General features: G+C 39.0%; 1 protein-coding gene across 3 annotated transcripts in view; it reads left to right on the plus strand.

The window, feature by feature from the left end:
* Window positions 1-18042, plus strand: part of mdga1 (MAM domain containing glycosylphosphatidylinositol anchor 1) — a 217687-nt gene that overhangs the window by 185292 nt on the left and 14353 nt on the right. For 2 of the 3 annotated variants that reach the window (XM_080299800.1, XM_026171878.2), the window contains exon 17: window positions 16662-16779. In XM_080299800.1, coding sequence (XP_080155926.1) covers window positions 16662-16779 — 118 coding nt within the window. The remainder of the gene's footprint in view (window positions 1-16661; window positions 16780-18042) is intronic. The other variant, XM_080299801.1, reaches the window with a different exon arrangement.

Below are 18042 nucleotides of genomic sequence, written 5' to 3' on the forward strand. Positions count from 1 at the left end.
GTGTTTTGCTGTCTCTGTCTGTTTAGTCCCCATTCTCTCCACTTGTCTTTCTCTCTCGTGGAGTGTTGGGGCAAGTGGAGTAACTGGCTTGATTCTTGTCCTGGTCTGTTTTTAAGATATGTTCACTCAGGGCTGATGACTAATGGCTTTAAATTTAAAAAGGACAGTCTTCAGCTATCAGGCTGCCAATACCCCATCACACATTCTTTTTCCATATATCTGTATACATTCTACATACATCTATGCACAAATAAAATCACAAGCATACAGTGTAGATTCAGGCATCTGTACTATGCAAAAGTCTTGAGCAACCCTCCTTTCTTTATATTTTGTTTTTAAGGAACTAGACTTTCTTTAATTTGTGGTCTTTTTCAAGTGGTCTTGAGCAGTTCCTCTTTCCACTTAACAATGACCTATGAATTATTCAAACATAAAAAGGCACCTATAGCTTGAGGGATCCCCCAGTGTTGTGTCTACATATGACAGAGAACTTAGCAAATAATTAATCTTAGATTGTAACCTTTGTTACCAGTAGTCTGTTAAGGAAAAAAAAAGGAAACCGAATAAACTGAGGAGGAAAGAAAACGTTGCAAGCCTAAAATACTATCTATAGCAGTCTTTAAGAAATAGGAAAACCCATGAAACAACTAACACAGGACCTGAGAGTGCATCTTGCCTTTCAACTGAGACATCTACTGTTCACTGAAACCTCATCAGAAATGGTCTCAGTGGATGGCCTACTATCAAGAAGCCACTGATAAGAAAGAGAAACATAGAAGTAAAGTTGAGGTATGCCATATTACTCAAGAACTGGACAGAAGATCAGTGGCAGCAGGTCTTGTGGAATCATGAATTCAAATTTGAAATTGTTGTTTCAAATCATCACTAAATATATGTGAAGAGGTCAAGAGGGGTACAGCATATATGTAGCATATTTCCTTACACATAAACTCAATGTGCTTGACACAGAAGATAAAAGCTTTAAAAAGCTTTGTAAAGAAGTAAAATATAAGTTAAAACACACACACATAATCACATACACACAGTTAAATGCAAGTCTGTGAGAATAAAACTGTTTTGAGTCTGTTTTTTAAAGTGATAATTAACCTCAGGCCAGCAGATAACCTTTTCCAAACAACAGGATCACATGATCACGTAAAGTGAAAGTATTCTCGTTAGCCCGTTACAGTAGATCTAATTATGGGAACAGTTAAAAGATCTGCACTCAATTACTTGACAGGTATCACTTGATTATATACACAAAACAAGTCAGTGAGTGTCTGCAGCCAATGTAAAACATGGTGGAGGTTCAGTCATGGTTTGGGCTGTGTTTAAGCCAGTGGTTTTGTTAAAAATGATTTAATTATGAACACAGAAAAATTACCATTAGATTTTGATTCAGTGTAGAAAGCACCTGACTTGAAAAGGCTTTGCTTCTCTGTATAGCAATGGTCCCAAATACAGTAAAAGCAAACCTGGATTAAAAGAAAAGCACAACACGAATGAACAATATGGATTTGCCTCCTCCATCTCACCATTAAAGAATCAAGGTAGTCATACCAAATACTGACTTTCAGCCTCATTAGGATTGTTTTTGCCTTGCATACTGCATCTACATGTATGTTTTTACTAGAGATGGCACGATACCACTTTTTTATGTCCGATACCGATACCGATATCATAAATTTGGATATCTGCCGATACCGATATGAATCCGATATAGTGTTTTTTAATCAACAAAGCTGTTTTTTAAATATCTTGCTGCATTTTGTATAAGTTCATACTCAAGTTTAAAACAACAACTACACTAAAGCTATTCTGTTATACCTGTATGCAAAAAAAAATATTTCATAGTTCAGCAATACTGATCTAATAAACTTAAACCTACACCATCCTCCCTATTCTGGTATTTTAAAGAGTACTTAGCATAAATATTAAGCAACCTAACTAATAGGGTTCCAACTCCCAGCAACAACAAAATTAAATAAATAAAAAATAGGGAACCACCCCTCACGCTCCACCTCATGATGCTTAATTGACGTAATCAACCTTAATTTGATGCAGTGTGAAAAAAAATGCACAGAAATCAATTATTTTTCAAGAAATATTAAATAGATTCAACATCTTTCTTCAACAAAATTGCAGACTGCACAGATGGTACCTTCCCAAAGGAAAAAGTACTATAGCTTACTAGGGTATATACAGTATATATATATTAGACTTAATAGTCACTATATATAGTAATGGACTTCTATTCATTTTGCATCAAATTAAAACTTTGGGTGTCAGATAATTATTTATTAAAAGCTAGACATTTTAAATGAGAATAAGAAAGAAAAGTATGTCTTTGTGCCCCCTTTTCCCTGTTAATGCCCTATCGGCCCCCCTGGCTAAACTTTGCTAGATCCGCCCCTGCACAGTTACCAGCGTCAGCTACTTAGAAAAAGATCCTGGAGTAGAAAGTAATATTAAATAAATTCTAACAACAGCTTATCAAGCTTAAACGTGCTGCTGTTGTTTATCCGCTGGTTTCCTCTTTCTGTTGCAAAGTGGGCCAAAAGCAAACTAGAGACACGGACTCGCGACAGAAAAGCCGATCAGCTGATCGTTAAGCAGTTTCATGATTGAAGTAGCAGCAAGAAGAGGCAGTCGTTTGTTAAGCTTAACGCAGGAATGCTTTACAAACATTCAGAGATGGACTTACACACTTGCTTTACTTCTCTCGGGATAACTTTGTCGGAGATGAAATGCCGGGTTGCTAGCGAAGCTCCAAATGCTATCCAGACCACCAACCGGTCTGGCATGCCACAGCCGCTCTATCACGTGATGCATACTGCTCCGACTGCTAACGTTCTGAGGTGAGTTACGGCGTGTTGCAAGTTTTGTGAGGTGCTTTCGTGATATTTAATGGATCGGATTACATTTTTTATTTTTCTCCGATATCCGATCCAGTAATTTAGGTCAGTATCGGACCGATACCGATACGTAATATCGGATCGGTCCATCTCTAGTTTTTACATGTCAATAAATCACCTTATCGAGTTCCCCTTTGCCTAGGAAAATACAAAGGGTGGTTGTTGCACAGTACAGTATGCAGACGTACAGATAAACTCTTTTTCTTAAACACACACTCACCAGTCTCATATCCCCTGCAGCAATTAGCTATGACAGGTCAATTAACAGGCTTATTTATGAGCAGGGGATGCCTGCTAGTTGTGTTGTAATGATTCCAGATACTCTTTGTACGTGCATTGGGGAAATTGAATTCATGATGAATGTGGGCTGAAGGTCTTAGCTAGGGGCTGCATTTGCTCATCATTAACCATGCCTTTGCTACCCAATGTTTCTTTAACTATTAAAGGGGAAGCGAACACTAAACCCATGGGCAAAGTGTATGTTTTAAGGTTCTTCTGTAATACTGTATTGGCATGGTAGTTGACGTCAATGTTTTGAAGTGCAACACTGTTGTTAAATTGCAGTAAGGTAATCTCTTTACCCATGAAAACAAGCATCCACTCTTAGCACATAATGCACATACAACAGAACAAATCATACTTTTTTCAGAAGTAATATAAACGGTCACGTATTAAAACAATATGAAAGCTCTACCATTGAAACTGCGCAGCTCACTGAGGTTCATTTAAGTTGAGATCTCACTCTGAAGGCAATAGTATATGTTTCATACCATGGATGGGACATTTTGCAAACACTTGCAACTAGTCAGGGAATACACCTTTTTCCTTGCGACCAGTGGTTCCCAGGGGATCACTGACAGGTCCTTGGGTCTGTGTGACTTAGGCATAAGGTACTAACATCTGCTGGTTATCAACAGCAATTATACAGCCAAGAAAAAGACAAAAAGGAAACTGTGTGTAAGTGTTTGCAAACCAAGTAAAAGGTACTTTACAAAAAGGGTATGACAAGATGGAGTGAGTCAGGTGGGGATGTCTTTATTTCATCAATAAAGCCCCTAATGCAGCTTAATTATTCATCCACCCCATTTATACGTGACTTTGCAAAGGTAGATGAGGCAGGATGGATGAATAAGGAAGGATGCATGAACGATAGGGGTCGTCTCCTTGGCAACTGAGGGTTGCCTTGTACATGGCTGGTGTCTCTCTCTTTAAGGTGTACACTTTTTGTTCATATGCATGTACTGCTTGTCTGGTTCAGCACATGTCTTAGAGACTTTGTGCATTATGCCATTACTGTCTTTCAGATTTGTTGTTGCATATATATTTTTTCATATTATATTTGTATTTGTGTCCTTTTTTATGTATGACCCTAAAATATTTCAACTTTATTAAGAAATGGAAGGGTTCCCAATTACTCCTCACTGAGCTGTATTTTAGGATGATTGCACTAATTCTAATTTTTAATTCTTAACTCTCAGCAAGAATATTTAAGAGTGCTCGGCAGCACAATCCTGACAAAAATACAAAGTACACGACATCAGTCAGTCTGTAATTCTGAAATTTTTCAGAACATTTTCTTTTTTCTGACTTATACAGTTTAATGCCTTTGCTGCCACAGTCTAATATCAGAAAACTCACTTGTACAAAACTTTTCGGGTATGATAAATATTGAGAAAATCCTATGGGCTATTTTAGCTTCGCTCCTTTAGCTAAAAACATATTTTTCTTTACCTTTACAACAACAGATATTCCAGTATTTCGGTGTGATCTATCTGTTCAGCTCATACATGCACACATACACACAAACCACTGCTGTGTAACAAATGGAGTTGTTTAATAATGTACAAAGCAAGCAGCCTTGATCCTACGAGCCAGCCAGAGGAGGTGAGCTGATAAACATACTCTTTCTCTCCGTCTCTCACTTTGCCTCATTTCTTACGACATTCTGTTATGTTCCAAGCTCCCCAAGGGCCTGATGAAATGAAATAAGAAGGGTGAACCCCATTTCTCCCTCTGCTCTATACCTGTCTGTCTTCCTTGAGTTACTCTTTTGAGCAGCCCATCCTCCTCCTCCTCCATTCAGCTCCTATTACTGCTCTATCATTAACTGAGAATTACCAGCAGGCCAGTGTAAGGCCACAGGATCACTCTGAATTATTTGTTTCCTACATGGTTTAATTAATACATTATTTAATTAATATGTTTGGAGCATCTAAGACGGACAACTTTTTAGATAATTTTGATAGATTAAAGTTGTTTGATCAAACTTTATTTCTTTCCCTGCCTTTCTTTCTTTCTTTTTATGTATATAAGTAATTAACACACAAGAAATGTCATCATTCAATTGCAAAATAATTGTAAATCTACAAACAATGGTGATCATCAAATGAAAATCCCCATTATTAGCCAGTTATCACATTAAACCCCCGAATCTGGCATTAAAACCCCTCAAAATGTTGAGATTACTATAGAAAAGCTATAAAAAAAATGGTTGATCAATAACTTTTACTGTTGTCTTTGAAAAGACTTTGATACATATCATAAAGGTTTTAAATGCATGGCCCATCTCAGTGGTTAGTCCTGCCTGCCACTACTCTCTGTTGCTGTGGGTTTTCAAGCTATCCTGTTTTCCACCCATCCTCTGTATGTGTCTTCTTCTTCCTCTTTGTATGTCTTTGGGGAGTGCTGGTATCCTCATAATCAATAGTAATGACTTGAGCTGTCTGCTCACGGTGGGAATTATGACACAATTGGTGTTGTTGTGTTGTACTGCATAGCTTCTTTTTTTATACACTCAGTGGGTCTATTAAGCCCATTTTGCCTTTTGCTTTCAGTTCACCGCTTCAAAAACTCTTGATAGGAGGAGATGAGTGTTAAAGGGGGATGGTGTTTTCGCTACAAGGATGTAGCTAGATATTGCTGTGTCTTCACAAGGATATGATGCAAGGACCAGCAGCCTTTAGCAACTAAATAATATCTAGAAAGGATGGATTTTTAACGCTTATTTGCGGTTGAAAACAAATATGCTTTCTGGTACTGTCTAGGTGTGTTATAAGCTCCACGCCTAAATGACTTAAGGCTAAGCAAATGTAGAAAAGATAGTAAATTTCCAGTTGATTTCTGTGTGATATTCAATACATTTTTATTTATTTATTAATAAAACCTTCCCACAGTTTTTAATGGGTATAAGACTGTCTGCAGTGCAAATGTTGGGGATTTAAAGATTAAAAATTACAGTTGGAGAATTTTCAGGCATCTTCTGCTGCACAGATTTTGGTGGTGCATGATAAAATGAATCCCCATTTTATGGGCCATTTTGTTAAAATGAAAAGAAAAACTTTATCTATTTATTTATTTAAAAATTTTGGACTCCTCCACCCCAAAAAAGGAAGAGAGAAAAAACAAGTATATAAATCATAGAAATGTTACGTAATTAGGGATTCATTGCACAAAGCTCAGAGAGAACTATAAGACTGTAAAATTTAAAGATGCGTACCACTGTGGTCATAAAGGTATATACACTGAACAAAAATATAAACGCAACACTTTTGTTTTTGCTCCCATTCCCCATGGGATGGACGTAGAGACCTAAAATTCATTCCAGATACACAATATAACCATCCCTCCCAAACAGTGGTCACAAATCAGTCCAAATGTGTGGTAGTGGGCACATCTGCTATATTGAGATAATCCATCCCACCTCACAGGTGTGCCACATCAGGATGCTGATCTGACATCATGAGTAGTGCACAGGTGTACCTCAGACTGCCCACAACAAAAGGCCACCCTGGAATGTGCAGTTTTGTCTCACAGCAAAATGCCACAGATGCCACAAGCAATGAGGGAGCGTGCAATTGGCATGCTGACAGCAGGAATGTCAACCAGATCTGTCGCCCATGCATTGAATGTTCATTTCTCAACCATAAGCCGTCTCCACAGGCGTTTCCGAGAATATGGCAGCGCATCCAACCGGCCTCACAACCGCAGACCTCGTGTAACCACACCAGCCCAGGACCTCCACATCCAGCAGGTTCACCTCCAAGATCGTCTGAGACCAGCCACCCAGACAGCTGCTGGAACAATTGGTTTGCACAACCAAACAATTTCTGCACAAACTGTCAGAAACCGTCTCAGGGACGCTCAACTGCATGCCCGTCGTCCTCATCGGGGTCTTGACCTGACTCCAGCTCTTCGCCGTAACAGACTTGTGTGGGAAAATGCTCACATTTGATGGCGTCTGGCACGTTGGAGAGGTGTGCGCTTCACGGATGAATCATGGTTCACATTGTTCAGGGCAGATGGCAGCTGAGAATGTCCCAGTTCTTGCATGGCCAGCATACTCACCGGACATGTCACCCATTGAGCATGTTCGGGATGTGCTTGACCGGCGTATACGACAGCGTGTACCAGTTCCCACGAATATCCAACAACCTCGCACAGCCATTGAAGTGGAGTGGACCAACATTCCACAGGCCACAATTGACAATCTGATAGACTCCATGCGACGATGTGTTGCACTGCATGAGGCAAATGGTGGTCACACCAGATACTGACCGGTTCTGGGTCCCCAGATCCCCAATAGCGCAAAAAGCTGCACATTCCAGGGTGGCCTTTTGTTGTGGGCAGTCTGAGGTACACCTGTGCACTACTCATGATGTCAGATCAGCATCCTGATGTGGCACACCTGTGAGGTGGGATGGATTATCTCAATATAGCAGATGTGCCCACTACCACACATTTGGACTGATTTGTGACCACTGTTTGGGAGGGATGGTTATATTGTGTATCTGGAATGAATTTTAGGTCTCTACGTCCATCCCATGGGGAATGGGAGCAAAAACAAAAGTGTTGCGTTTATATTTTTGTTCAGTGTAGGTTATCTGTGGTATTTAAATTATGCTTAATTAGTGGTAAGAGTATCAAAATGTGCCAAGAAGATATCTAAACACCATGACACCACTACCACTATCCTGAACCATTGATACCAGGCATGATAGAGCCATGCCCATTGTTTATGCTAAATTCTGATCCCAACCAAATGTTGCAGCAGAAGTCGAAACTGATCATACCAGACAGATTTTTTCCCAATTTCTGTTGTCCAATTTTAGTGAATGCAAATTGTAGTCTCAGTTTCCTATTCTTAGATGACAGGAGTGTGGTCTTCTGCTGCTCTAAACCCATCTGTTTAAAGGTTTGATATGTTGTGTGCTCAAAGATGTACTTCTCCATGGTGGCAACAAGTAGTTATTTGAGTTACTGTTGACTTCTTATCAGTGTGAAACAGTCTGGCCATTCTCCTCTGCTATCCACCTCTATCCAAGACAGTATTTTCACTCAGAACATTGCTGTTGACTGGATATTTTCTCTTTTTCGGATGATTGTCTATAAACCCTAGAGATATCTGCGCTGAAAATCCCAGCAGATCAGCACTTTCTAAAATACTCAGACCAGCCTGTCAGGCACCAGCAATCATGCCACTTTTAAAGTCACTTAAGTCACCTTTCTTCCCTATTGTGGTGCTTGGCTTAAACTTAAACATGCTGTGACCATACTTGCACACCTAAATGCATTGCCCCATGTTTATATATTTGCATTAATTAAGTCATATTAAGTCTAATATGAACTAACATGCAAGAATCTCAAGAATTTCTCTTCCAGCTTATATCAACATGAATGAAATGTAATACGGCCTCTATGTGCTGCACAAGATGTAATCAACTAATTCTTAAAACCAACTCTTAAAAATCTAAACCCATGTTCTGATTTTCAAAACAGGAAACCACGCTTCGTGTTTCTAAATCCTTTTGACTTTGGATGTATGCAGAGACAAAATTTGTGTTTCAAAGTGACCTAGGTTTCAAATTCAAGTAGCTTTGTTGGTGACGAAGGCTAATTTTCCATCTAAAGCTGAGCAGCCTAGACTTTGAATTCTTTCCCCAGGGTTAAAATATAAGGGAGTTATATGTTTTGTTGTTTTTTGACTACTGTGGCGGAGGTGTGGTCTCTGGCTCACTGCACACACCCCTCCACTGCAGCTGAGCCAGGGGCTAAAATGTAATTAGCCACCATCCGTGCTTTTTAGACTTGGAACACACTAGAGTATGAACCATGAATATATCTCTAATAAAATTACTTGTGTCTGGTAATAGCTATAATAGAATAGTCTAAGATGATAAATTCGTATTAATATCCATGCAAGTTTAAATTACTTACTTTCATTGTCAACGTGGGTTTCTACAAAGCAATCTGATGATATGGTTTGACTTTCCCTTCTTCTAGCATGTCTAAACAGTAGCTTGCTCTTTTAGCCACTATTAAATAGCCCATCGCTGAGTTGGTCAGTGCAGCAGTGGCTCTGTCTGTGACTATTGCTTTGAATGTAAATGTTAATTCTTTTTTCTCTGCCACCAAATAATCCATTTATCCAAATTCAATAGAAAAACAAACAGTGGTAGCCTTTTGTGTCCATTATCTGTTATCTCAAATGTACCCTTTGAACAATATGATTTTCTAATTCGCTTGAATTCCCAGAGGTGGTTTTTGATGTGGATGTTATTGAGTTCCACGGAGTGCAGAAGTGACTGCGTATTGACGCATGTTTCATTTCTGCTTAGTGTTGAGAGCTGTCCATAGAGAACACAAACTCTCTAGTCGTGTGCACACCTCACTGACTGCATACCCAGGAAGTCTTTGAGGTGCTGCCACTCGGCTCTGCATTTCCTCTCTCTTTGTGCTCCATCCAACAAAAGTAATGATGTATTGAAAAACAGCTTTCCTTCCTGCCTCTCTACAACAGCCCGGGCTTGAGCCCAGCCTCTGGCTAGCATTAGTACAAGATTCTCATTGTAAACAGTGGCGAGCTAACTGATAAGGAAGTGTAAGATGTTACATTGTGTATGCTCTACAGGCTATGATTACTACTTTCCATATATATTAAAGTTGTAAAGTCAGGAAATTTGAAGCGGTACTTTAAGACCTTTAATGCTCTTTATCAGGGATCATAATATCCTTAGGAACAAATGTGTGTTGTTGTTTACTGTGGAACCTATGGCTTCTTACAACAGCTCAAAGATAAGCACAGTGGGTTAAGTGGCAATTGTAAATTGGCCACAGGTGGGAATTTTAGCTTTCAAAGTGTTGTGTCTTCAACCTATCCCTGTAATGGACTGCTGACCTATCTACCCGGCCTCCTGCCCAGTAATAGCAGCGATAGGCTTCAAACCTCCATGAACCGGCATACAGCAGGTGTACCTAATAGAGGGGTGTATGTTTTGTTATGATATCAGTATAACTGTGACCATCTCTCTTGCACTCTTTTACTTTCCCAAGCTTCCACTCTTCAGGTTACTTGTAAATAAATTCATCTTAATGAGGTTGTTTATTGAGACCAACTTGTATAGCAGAAATTACATGAACACATAAAATCAATGGAGTTGCAAAGAAGGCGGTAACGTGTTGTAGTAGTATTTGTGTCCCTACTTGCTCCTCTGTGGATTACCCAGAGGCCATCTGTGTTCCTAGCAGTGTTTGGTACCTGGGGGGCTTGTTGGAAACCAGGCCAACCCACATTTGTGTGCCTCACATTGCACTGGTATTTTAAAGCTCTCTCTCTCTCTCTTTCTCTCTCTCTCTCTCACACACACACATAGACACACATGTGCATGTAGTCTCTCTCTTTTTTACTCCCTCGCTCTCACAGCTGTGTCCCCTCTGGTATGTGGATAGCACATCAATGGGAACATTAAAGGTTACAAGGCGTGACAAAACGACACACTCACAACTTCAACCTGACACTTTACTGCACACCCTTTGATCCTGCATTCACACACTCATGCACGCACACACATGCGCAAGTTTTCTATCTCACTCAAGATCCTTCACACCCACACGTTATGCAGTATAATAACAAGAACTGGAATACAGAAAATTTTACAGTTTTTCAAAAAAAAATGATGTCATGTTTTTTTCATGAAGGGTGCAGATTTATTTATTTATTTAAATATTCAGAAAATGTAAGACAGAAATATCAGCTTTATTATATATGACATGTATCTTTTATGATCACATTTTTTTGTCCCAGAATTTGATAACTGCATAATTTACAACAGCTCTCCAACTTGTCATTTCTGTATAACTCGGGTGATGCAAAAATGCAGGTCACCAAACACAACTACCAAGGTTTAGAAACTCTGAGAAGCACATTACTGTTGAGGCCCCCACAAAGTGCCCAGCAGTAATATTTAAATGTGAGACAATGTCGGTTCTCACATTTAAACTTGCTGGTCAGTTATGTCTCTGAGCCATATCCAAAAACTAAACATATAAAGTCATTATTTTGCAGTGACAGGATATTGTATACAGTATCCTGTCATATAAAACAATACAATATATTGTATTGTTTTATTCATGCTATTGTGTTTGATATCTTAGAGAAAAAAAACTTTGCTGGTCAGATTGTAATATGTAAATGAGACTGTTAATTAATAGTTTTGCACCTTTCTTTGTTAGTCATTTAGCTTCAGTTTTTCAATTATCATACTCTAGTCTCTAGTCTATAAAGATGTTAATTAAGTGTTTGTAAAGGTACAGTACATGTGTGCATATGTTAAAGAAATCACACTATGGCTGGCAAATATACAAAGAAAACTGGAATTAAAGGAAGAAAAACCATAAATAAAGCAAAATGTTTACGACAGTCAAGCAGCAAGGAAATTTCATTGTAGCATTTATAAATTAAAGGATCGTGGCCTTGTGGCGAATAAGCCTCTTCACTTGAAGACCACAGAATTTTCTTTACAGCCTATACGGAAGAAAATCTTTTTTGTATATGTGAGCAGACCTGTTAAAGCCATACAGCTTGTGCTGCTGGACTTGCTCCCTCGCCACCACGCAATCAGCGTCAAGGTTCTCCTAATTATTTTATTTGTTAATTCAAAGAGGATCTCTCATTCGGGGAATAAATTAGAAAGCAAATGGGGAATAAATGATAATGCTCTTGTACTTTCCTCCCCTTTGTGAATGAAATTGAATTGGCTCTGTGTGGAGAGAAGTAGAGAGAAAATATAAGAAAATGATTAGGGTACCTATGTACTCATGGTATACAATGAGAGTATGTGCAGTTTTTCTATCAAAATTACATTTGTATGCATAGAGACACCTGCTCCTCGCTCTGTTGTTTTGAAATAACTGGTGGATTATGTGGTGTACTCAAGGGTTAGTTAGCAGCTGGAGTAGAATATATTGAAGTATATAAGAAATATATAAGTATATATGAGGCCAAATTGTGCAAGAGCGGATCTAACTTATGCTAAGTAAAGAAGAAAACTACTCTAAAGTTTAAGTTGTTATTACGAGGTTACAAGTGTTATTATCTGCCCACTAAAGTTAACTTGCTGTTAGATACTAACAGGACTCATAGATTAAAACACAATAGCAGAATGCCTCAAAACTAAGATCATGTTAACAGTGTGTTTGCACTGCCATTGTATATGTTTTGTTTTGAGCACATGTGGGGTTAGGTCACTCTTTTCTTCTTGCTGGGTCAGAATCAGGTTAATTGGACCCACCCTTGCTCTGGCTCGATATATTTACACACAAATTGATAGCAAGCCTGCTCAGTTGATACTTTAACCGCAGCATGTTGCTGTTAACAGATGGAGTTTTTAAAGTGAACCCATTCATGCATGCCTCCCCTCCATGCTTGCACCTGCTCGCTTGTTAACCTGTAGGTATACAGACATACTATGCAAGTAGAGTGTATGCAGTTTTTTTTATTTTCATTAGTATTGCATTCCTTTCTATAGTAACACCTGCTCCGTTCTCACTTTTTTGAATAAATTGAGGGTTAAATACCTTGCTAAAGGGCTGCTAGATGCTGAAGTTTAAAAAAAAGTTATTGCTGTATACTTCAGCCCATGTAGGAATTTTCACATGGAGCTGTTTTCTGTTGAAAAAAAAATTAAAACAGAATGAGGCATTGGAATTGCAGAAACACTCAAATATTATTACAAAGCAACAACTCTGACTATTGTTTTCAGAATTAAAATTATCAAGCACTGGGGTCTGCAGTAAAAGTCAATAACAACTGCAGTCAAGAGAGTTACTTTTGTTGTTATTTTGGAGAAACAAAGTTTTCTTGTTTATTTGCTTTTCCCTCCTCAGAAGCTAGACAGAATACACTTGGTTTTTGATTAGCTGGGTGCGCTGGGCTTTTGGTGCCTTGGTACACCACAGTAATTAGGCTGTCAGTCAAAACCAGATGGCTGGTGGCTAAAATGGGGGAAGTGTTCAGAAGAGTCTCCTGCTTAGTTTTCTTGTTGTGGGTCCAGAAATGATGTTAGGACAGTGGTTCTTAACCTTGTTGGAGGTACCGAACCCCACCAGTTTCATATCCACATTCACCGAACCCCTCTTTAGTGAATTTTTTTAATTTTTTTTTTTCAAATTCAAGACATAGATATGTTTTTTACTGGTGCACAAAATGAGCCGTGCATGAACATCACCTTGTTCAAAGAACAAAACCAACACAATGCATGAACTTACAACAAATTACATACCTGCAAATCAGTGTGACTTCTGCTGTTGCCTTTGAGAGACCAGTTCAGATATGCGTGGCTTCACCTTGGCAAGTCTGTGTCATTTTCAAAGAAAAGTCTGTTCCTTTTCTTCGTTTTTATATCCAGCATTGTCGAAAAGGATTGCTCGCAAAGATATGTTGTAACAAATGGTATTAAAAAAATCCAGAGCTTTCTTAGCAATAATTGGATACTTGTCCATTTGTCGACACCAAAATGTTGAGAGCGTTGTTGTTCTGAAGAGTTGCTGTGAACCTGGCTCTGCTGAATTTCAATGATTCCGTCAAGGTATTCATCATTGACATCTGCTGTCTCAACAGCAAACGTGAACGGCTGTCTCACCCATGCTGGATATGACTCTCTTGTAGGGAAATATCTGTCGAGAGACTTTGCAAGCTCATCTAAGTGCGTTGCAATTGTTTGCTTCAGTTCCGTGGATACAGAAACATCTCCGATTCCAGACACATCTTCGATCTTACTTACAAAGTTGTCCAGAAGGGGGAAGTTTGCGAAGTTGTTGTTCTCTGTTCGTCATTTCCATAACGTTAGCTTTTTTTGATAAGCCTTCAGCTGTCCTTCCGCTTCTATGATATTGACTCCACCACCCTGCATCTGCTGATTGAGATGATTGAGAGCTGCGAATATATCAGCCATGTACGCTAAAATGAGAATGAACTCAGGATTTTGAAGCAATCTGCATGACAGTGTTGGTGCTCTTGCAAAAACAGGGCTAATTCCACATGCATGGCAAAAACACGATTCAGCACCTGTCCCCGGGATTACCACCGAACATTAGAATGGTACAGAAGTACCTCAAATTCAGAGCCCATTTCTTTACACAGCTCACTGAAGATGCGGTGCCTCAGAGCACTATTTTGCACATAGTTCACACATTCCACCACAGTTTTTAACACTTCTGCCATTTTTGGAGGCAAGGGTTTTGTTGCCAATGCATGCCTGTGCAAAATACAATGAGTCACAATGATGTGTGGTGCATCAGCTTTTACTAGCGCACCAAAACCAGAGTTTCTTCCCAGCATGACTGGAGCTCCGTCCGCCTCTGTCAGTGCACCCCAGAGTGGCTGTGGCTACAATGTAGCTTGCCATCACCAGTGTGTGAATGTGTGTATGAATGGGTGGATGACTGGATATGTAAAGCGCTTTGGGGTCCTTAGGGACTAGTAAAGCGCTATATAAATACAGGCCATTTACCATTTACCATATACAAACTGCAGAAACCATGTCCCGTGAAAGATTGTTGTCTCTGAAGAAGTCATCCACAAGCTTCTTCACATCGGCTGCTTTAGTTGTTGTTGTAAGAGGCTTACAAAATAAAAAATCTTCTTTAATCATGTCATCTTTCACATAGCGCACGAAAACAAGCTGGCTTAGATTAGCAACGTCTGTGCTCTCATCGAGTTGAAGGCTGAATTTTGCCGGGCTTGAAATCAGATCGGCGACTACTTGAGCCAAGATGTCTTTACTCATGTCTTCTATTCTGTCGCTGACGGTGTCATTTGAAAGAGGAATTTGGGATAATTTACCTTCGGCCACTGTTCCGAGTATCAGATTTGCCATCTTTAACGCAGCTGGTTTCACAAGTGTTTCACCAATGGTGTGTGGCTTGCCCTGCTTTGCGATCAGATAAGCAACTTCATACAATGGTGTGAGGATCGGTTTGTTAACGGGTACAAATCCAAGAGCAGGCAGAGTGGGCCTTTCATTGAATCTGGCTCTCTTCGCCTTGAATTCAGTAAGTGTTGTGTTCTTGTATTCCCCATCTCTATGCAGCTTCAAGAAGTGTTCCTTTAGTTTTGCCGGTGCGAGACTGGAGTTGCTCAACTTGGCGTTGCAAATCATGCAGATAGGACGCTCACTCCCATCACGTTCTGTAGGGGGCGTGTCATCACAAATTTACACGATAATTCGGGTGTGTCTGGACCTCTGCGACCTCTGTGGTGGAGGCTCTGCCGAACCCCTGAGACCGACTCACCAAACTCCTAGGGTTCGATCGAACTCAGGTTAAGAACCACTGTGTTAGGATATGACTGCAGCTTGTAAATTCCTGAGATGGGAGAATAAACTAGCATGTTGCTATCTGTAATAGATGTTTCCATGTCTTTATTTAATTAAAGTATTCATATTTTCTATAATTATTAATTATATGGTTGTTGTTGTTATTATTGTTATTATTGCTCAACTTCAGATACAGAAAGTAGGTTCTTTAGAGTAATTAAATTAGTTTTGCATTTTAATTTTAAATTCATTTTTACAAAATTTAAGACGTTTTAACGGAGTATCCAGTCCTGTGAAAAACTAAGTATACTTTTACTGCCTTTATAGGTATTAAGAAGTAGCAGGTGCTGATAATAAGTAAGCATCACCTTAATAAATTTTGGCAGATTTGGCTGGTTTGCCATTCACTTCAAACCTGGAAATGCTCAGAGAATGATCAAAAACCAAAGAATGATATCTCAGTGTGTGAAAAGTTAAGTTTAATGACACAATTAGAAAAAGAAGAGCAATTATGGCTTATTTGGAAGGGTTGCTAAGATTGCTCTCTAAAAAGGACATAGCTTAGGTTTTAAAAAGACTTCTAGTTCAGTGTCCTTTGGAGAAATGAGATCAAAGTTGATATATTTTAGCATAACACCACATTTGGCAAATACCAAACACAGCACATGAGCACAAACACTTAACACCTATGGGGATGGTGATTTGGGCGTGTTTTACAGCCACACAAATAACCCCTGTATGCCAAATCATTCTGGAATCAAATATGAGGCCCTTCATCCCAACAGCTAAAGGCTGGCCCATAATGAGTCATGCAAAGAACAATGATCCTAAAGAGAGCCGAGAGAGCTGTGTATCAACAATGCTTGAAAACCTAAATGAAGTGAAGCTACACCGTAAATACGAGCGGGCTATTCCTCCACTTCCACCACAACAATATGAGACACTGATAAAGACATAAGGAAGCAACTACTTATTTTTTAGTAAAGGTTGTTTTGCAAGCAACATCATGGAGTGTACAAACTTTTGTGTACAAAGTGTACAAAATTCTGGCAAAATTCCTCAGTGGCCATTCTGTGAACTTTTGCTGTGTTTTTGTATATATTTCTCTGGACATACTCAGCTAGCATTCATCTGTTGATGTTTCTTTTCTAAACAGATTGTGTTTGAAGGAATTCGAGGCTCGGGTTTTGAGGGGGATATTGCCATTGACGACGTGTCTATCACCAGAGGAGAATGCAAGCAACAAAACACTGTAGCCAACGCAGGTAAGACAGGTAAGATATTTTGTGATTTTTGTGTAGAAATATACTTAATAAACAAAGAAGCACACAAAAGCAACTTTTGGAATTTGTGGTTGGGTCATCTTCATACGTTCAGAGAAACTCCAAATAAGACAGGCAATGCCATTCTATTAAAAAAATGTATAGCTTTGATATTATTTTCAGCAGAAATACATAAAAATCAACGACTTACTAAGAAAATGAATTATCAAACTAAATTCACCTGAGCTGGATTAAGTTAAAATGAAAATAAACTAAGGCAATAGAGAATTTAATTGCTATAGAAACCATATTTTTAGAGCTGTCACGATATGAGAACTAAAAGTCTTCTGTAGTGTATGGGAGGTGTTGGAATATAGAGCACAGAGAAAATATTGTCTTTGTGTGGGATGTATAGAAACAAGTGGACACCACAGGGCACCAGCATGGAGGTAAGCTGGAAGGCTCATCATAATTTGTGGTCCTTCTTCTTCTTCTTCTTTAATAACTGCATTTATCTTGCTATCTTTTCATCCTCTAACTGTCCATACCACATCCTGCTGCGTCTTCCACACTTATTGTCATTATATCTATTCTTGTTTCCTTTTACCCTACATTCTTCATCTATCCTTTATTCATCAGCATAGCTCTGCTCACTGCTCTTTATCTTTAAAAGCTTGGGTTATTTATTTTAGAAATGTAGAGAAATTACAGAGACACTGTGTGATAATTAAGGATTTAGATAAGAAAAGAAGATAAATGCAGAAACATATGCACAAGAAGAGGAAAAAATGTTTATACACAATAAACTGACCAATCAAGTTTGCATGGTAAGTTAAATCAAGCAATCTGCTCCTAGTAGGGGCGATCGTGGCTCAAGAACTGGCAGTTCGTCCTCTGTGGCTACAATGTAGCTTGCCATCACCAGTGTGTGAATGTGTGTGTGAATGGGTGGATGATTGGTTGTGTAAACCGTTTTGGGATCCTTAGGGACTACGTAAAGGGCTATACAAATGCAGGCCATTTACCATTTAATGTATCCTAGGTCAAGCTAAGCTGTACTCATAATATTATTTTGTTACATACAAATACTGTTTGACACGAGCAACTTTAGCAAGAGGTGGGAATCCAACAAGAAAAAGTGTCAGTGAAGCAGTTTCGGTCCATGTAAGTGTGTGGAGGGATTCCAATAGCCTGCAGGTTAGAGAAGATATAGCAAGAGAAGAGGTCAAAAACACAGTGTTCAAAATTATTTATATATATATTTGTTCATTTGCA

The sequence above is a fragment of the Astatotilapia calliptera genome, chromosome 1, assembly GCF_964374335.1.
Source record: "Astatotilapia calliptera chromosome 1, fAstCal68.1, whole genome shotgun sequence".
Taxonomy (NCBI): Eukaryota; Metazoa; Chordata; class Actinopteri; order Cichliformes; family Cichlidae; genus Astatotilapia; species Astatotilapia calliptera.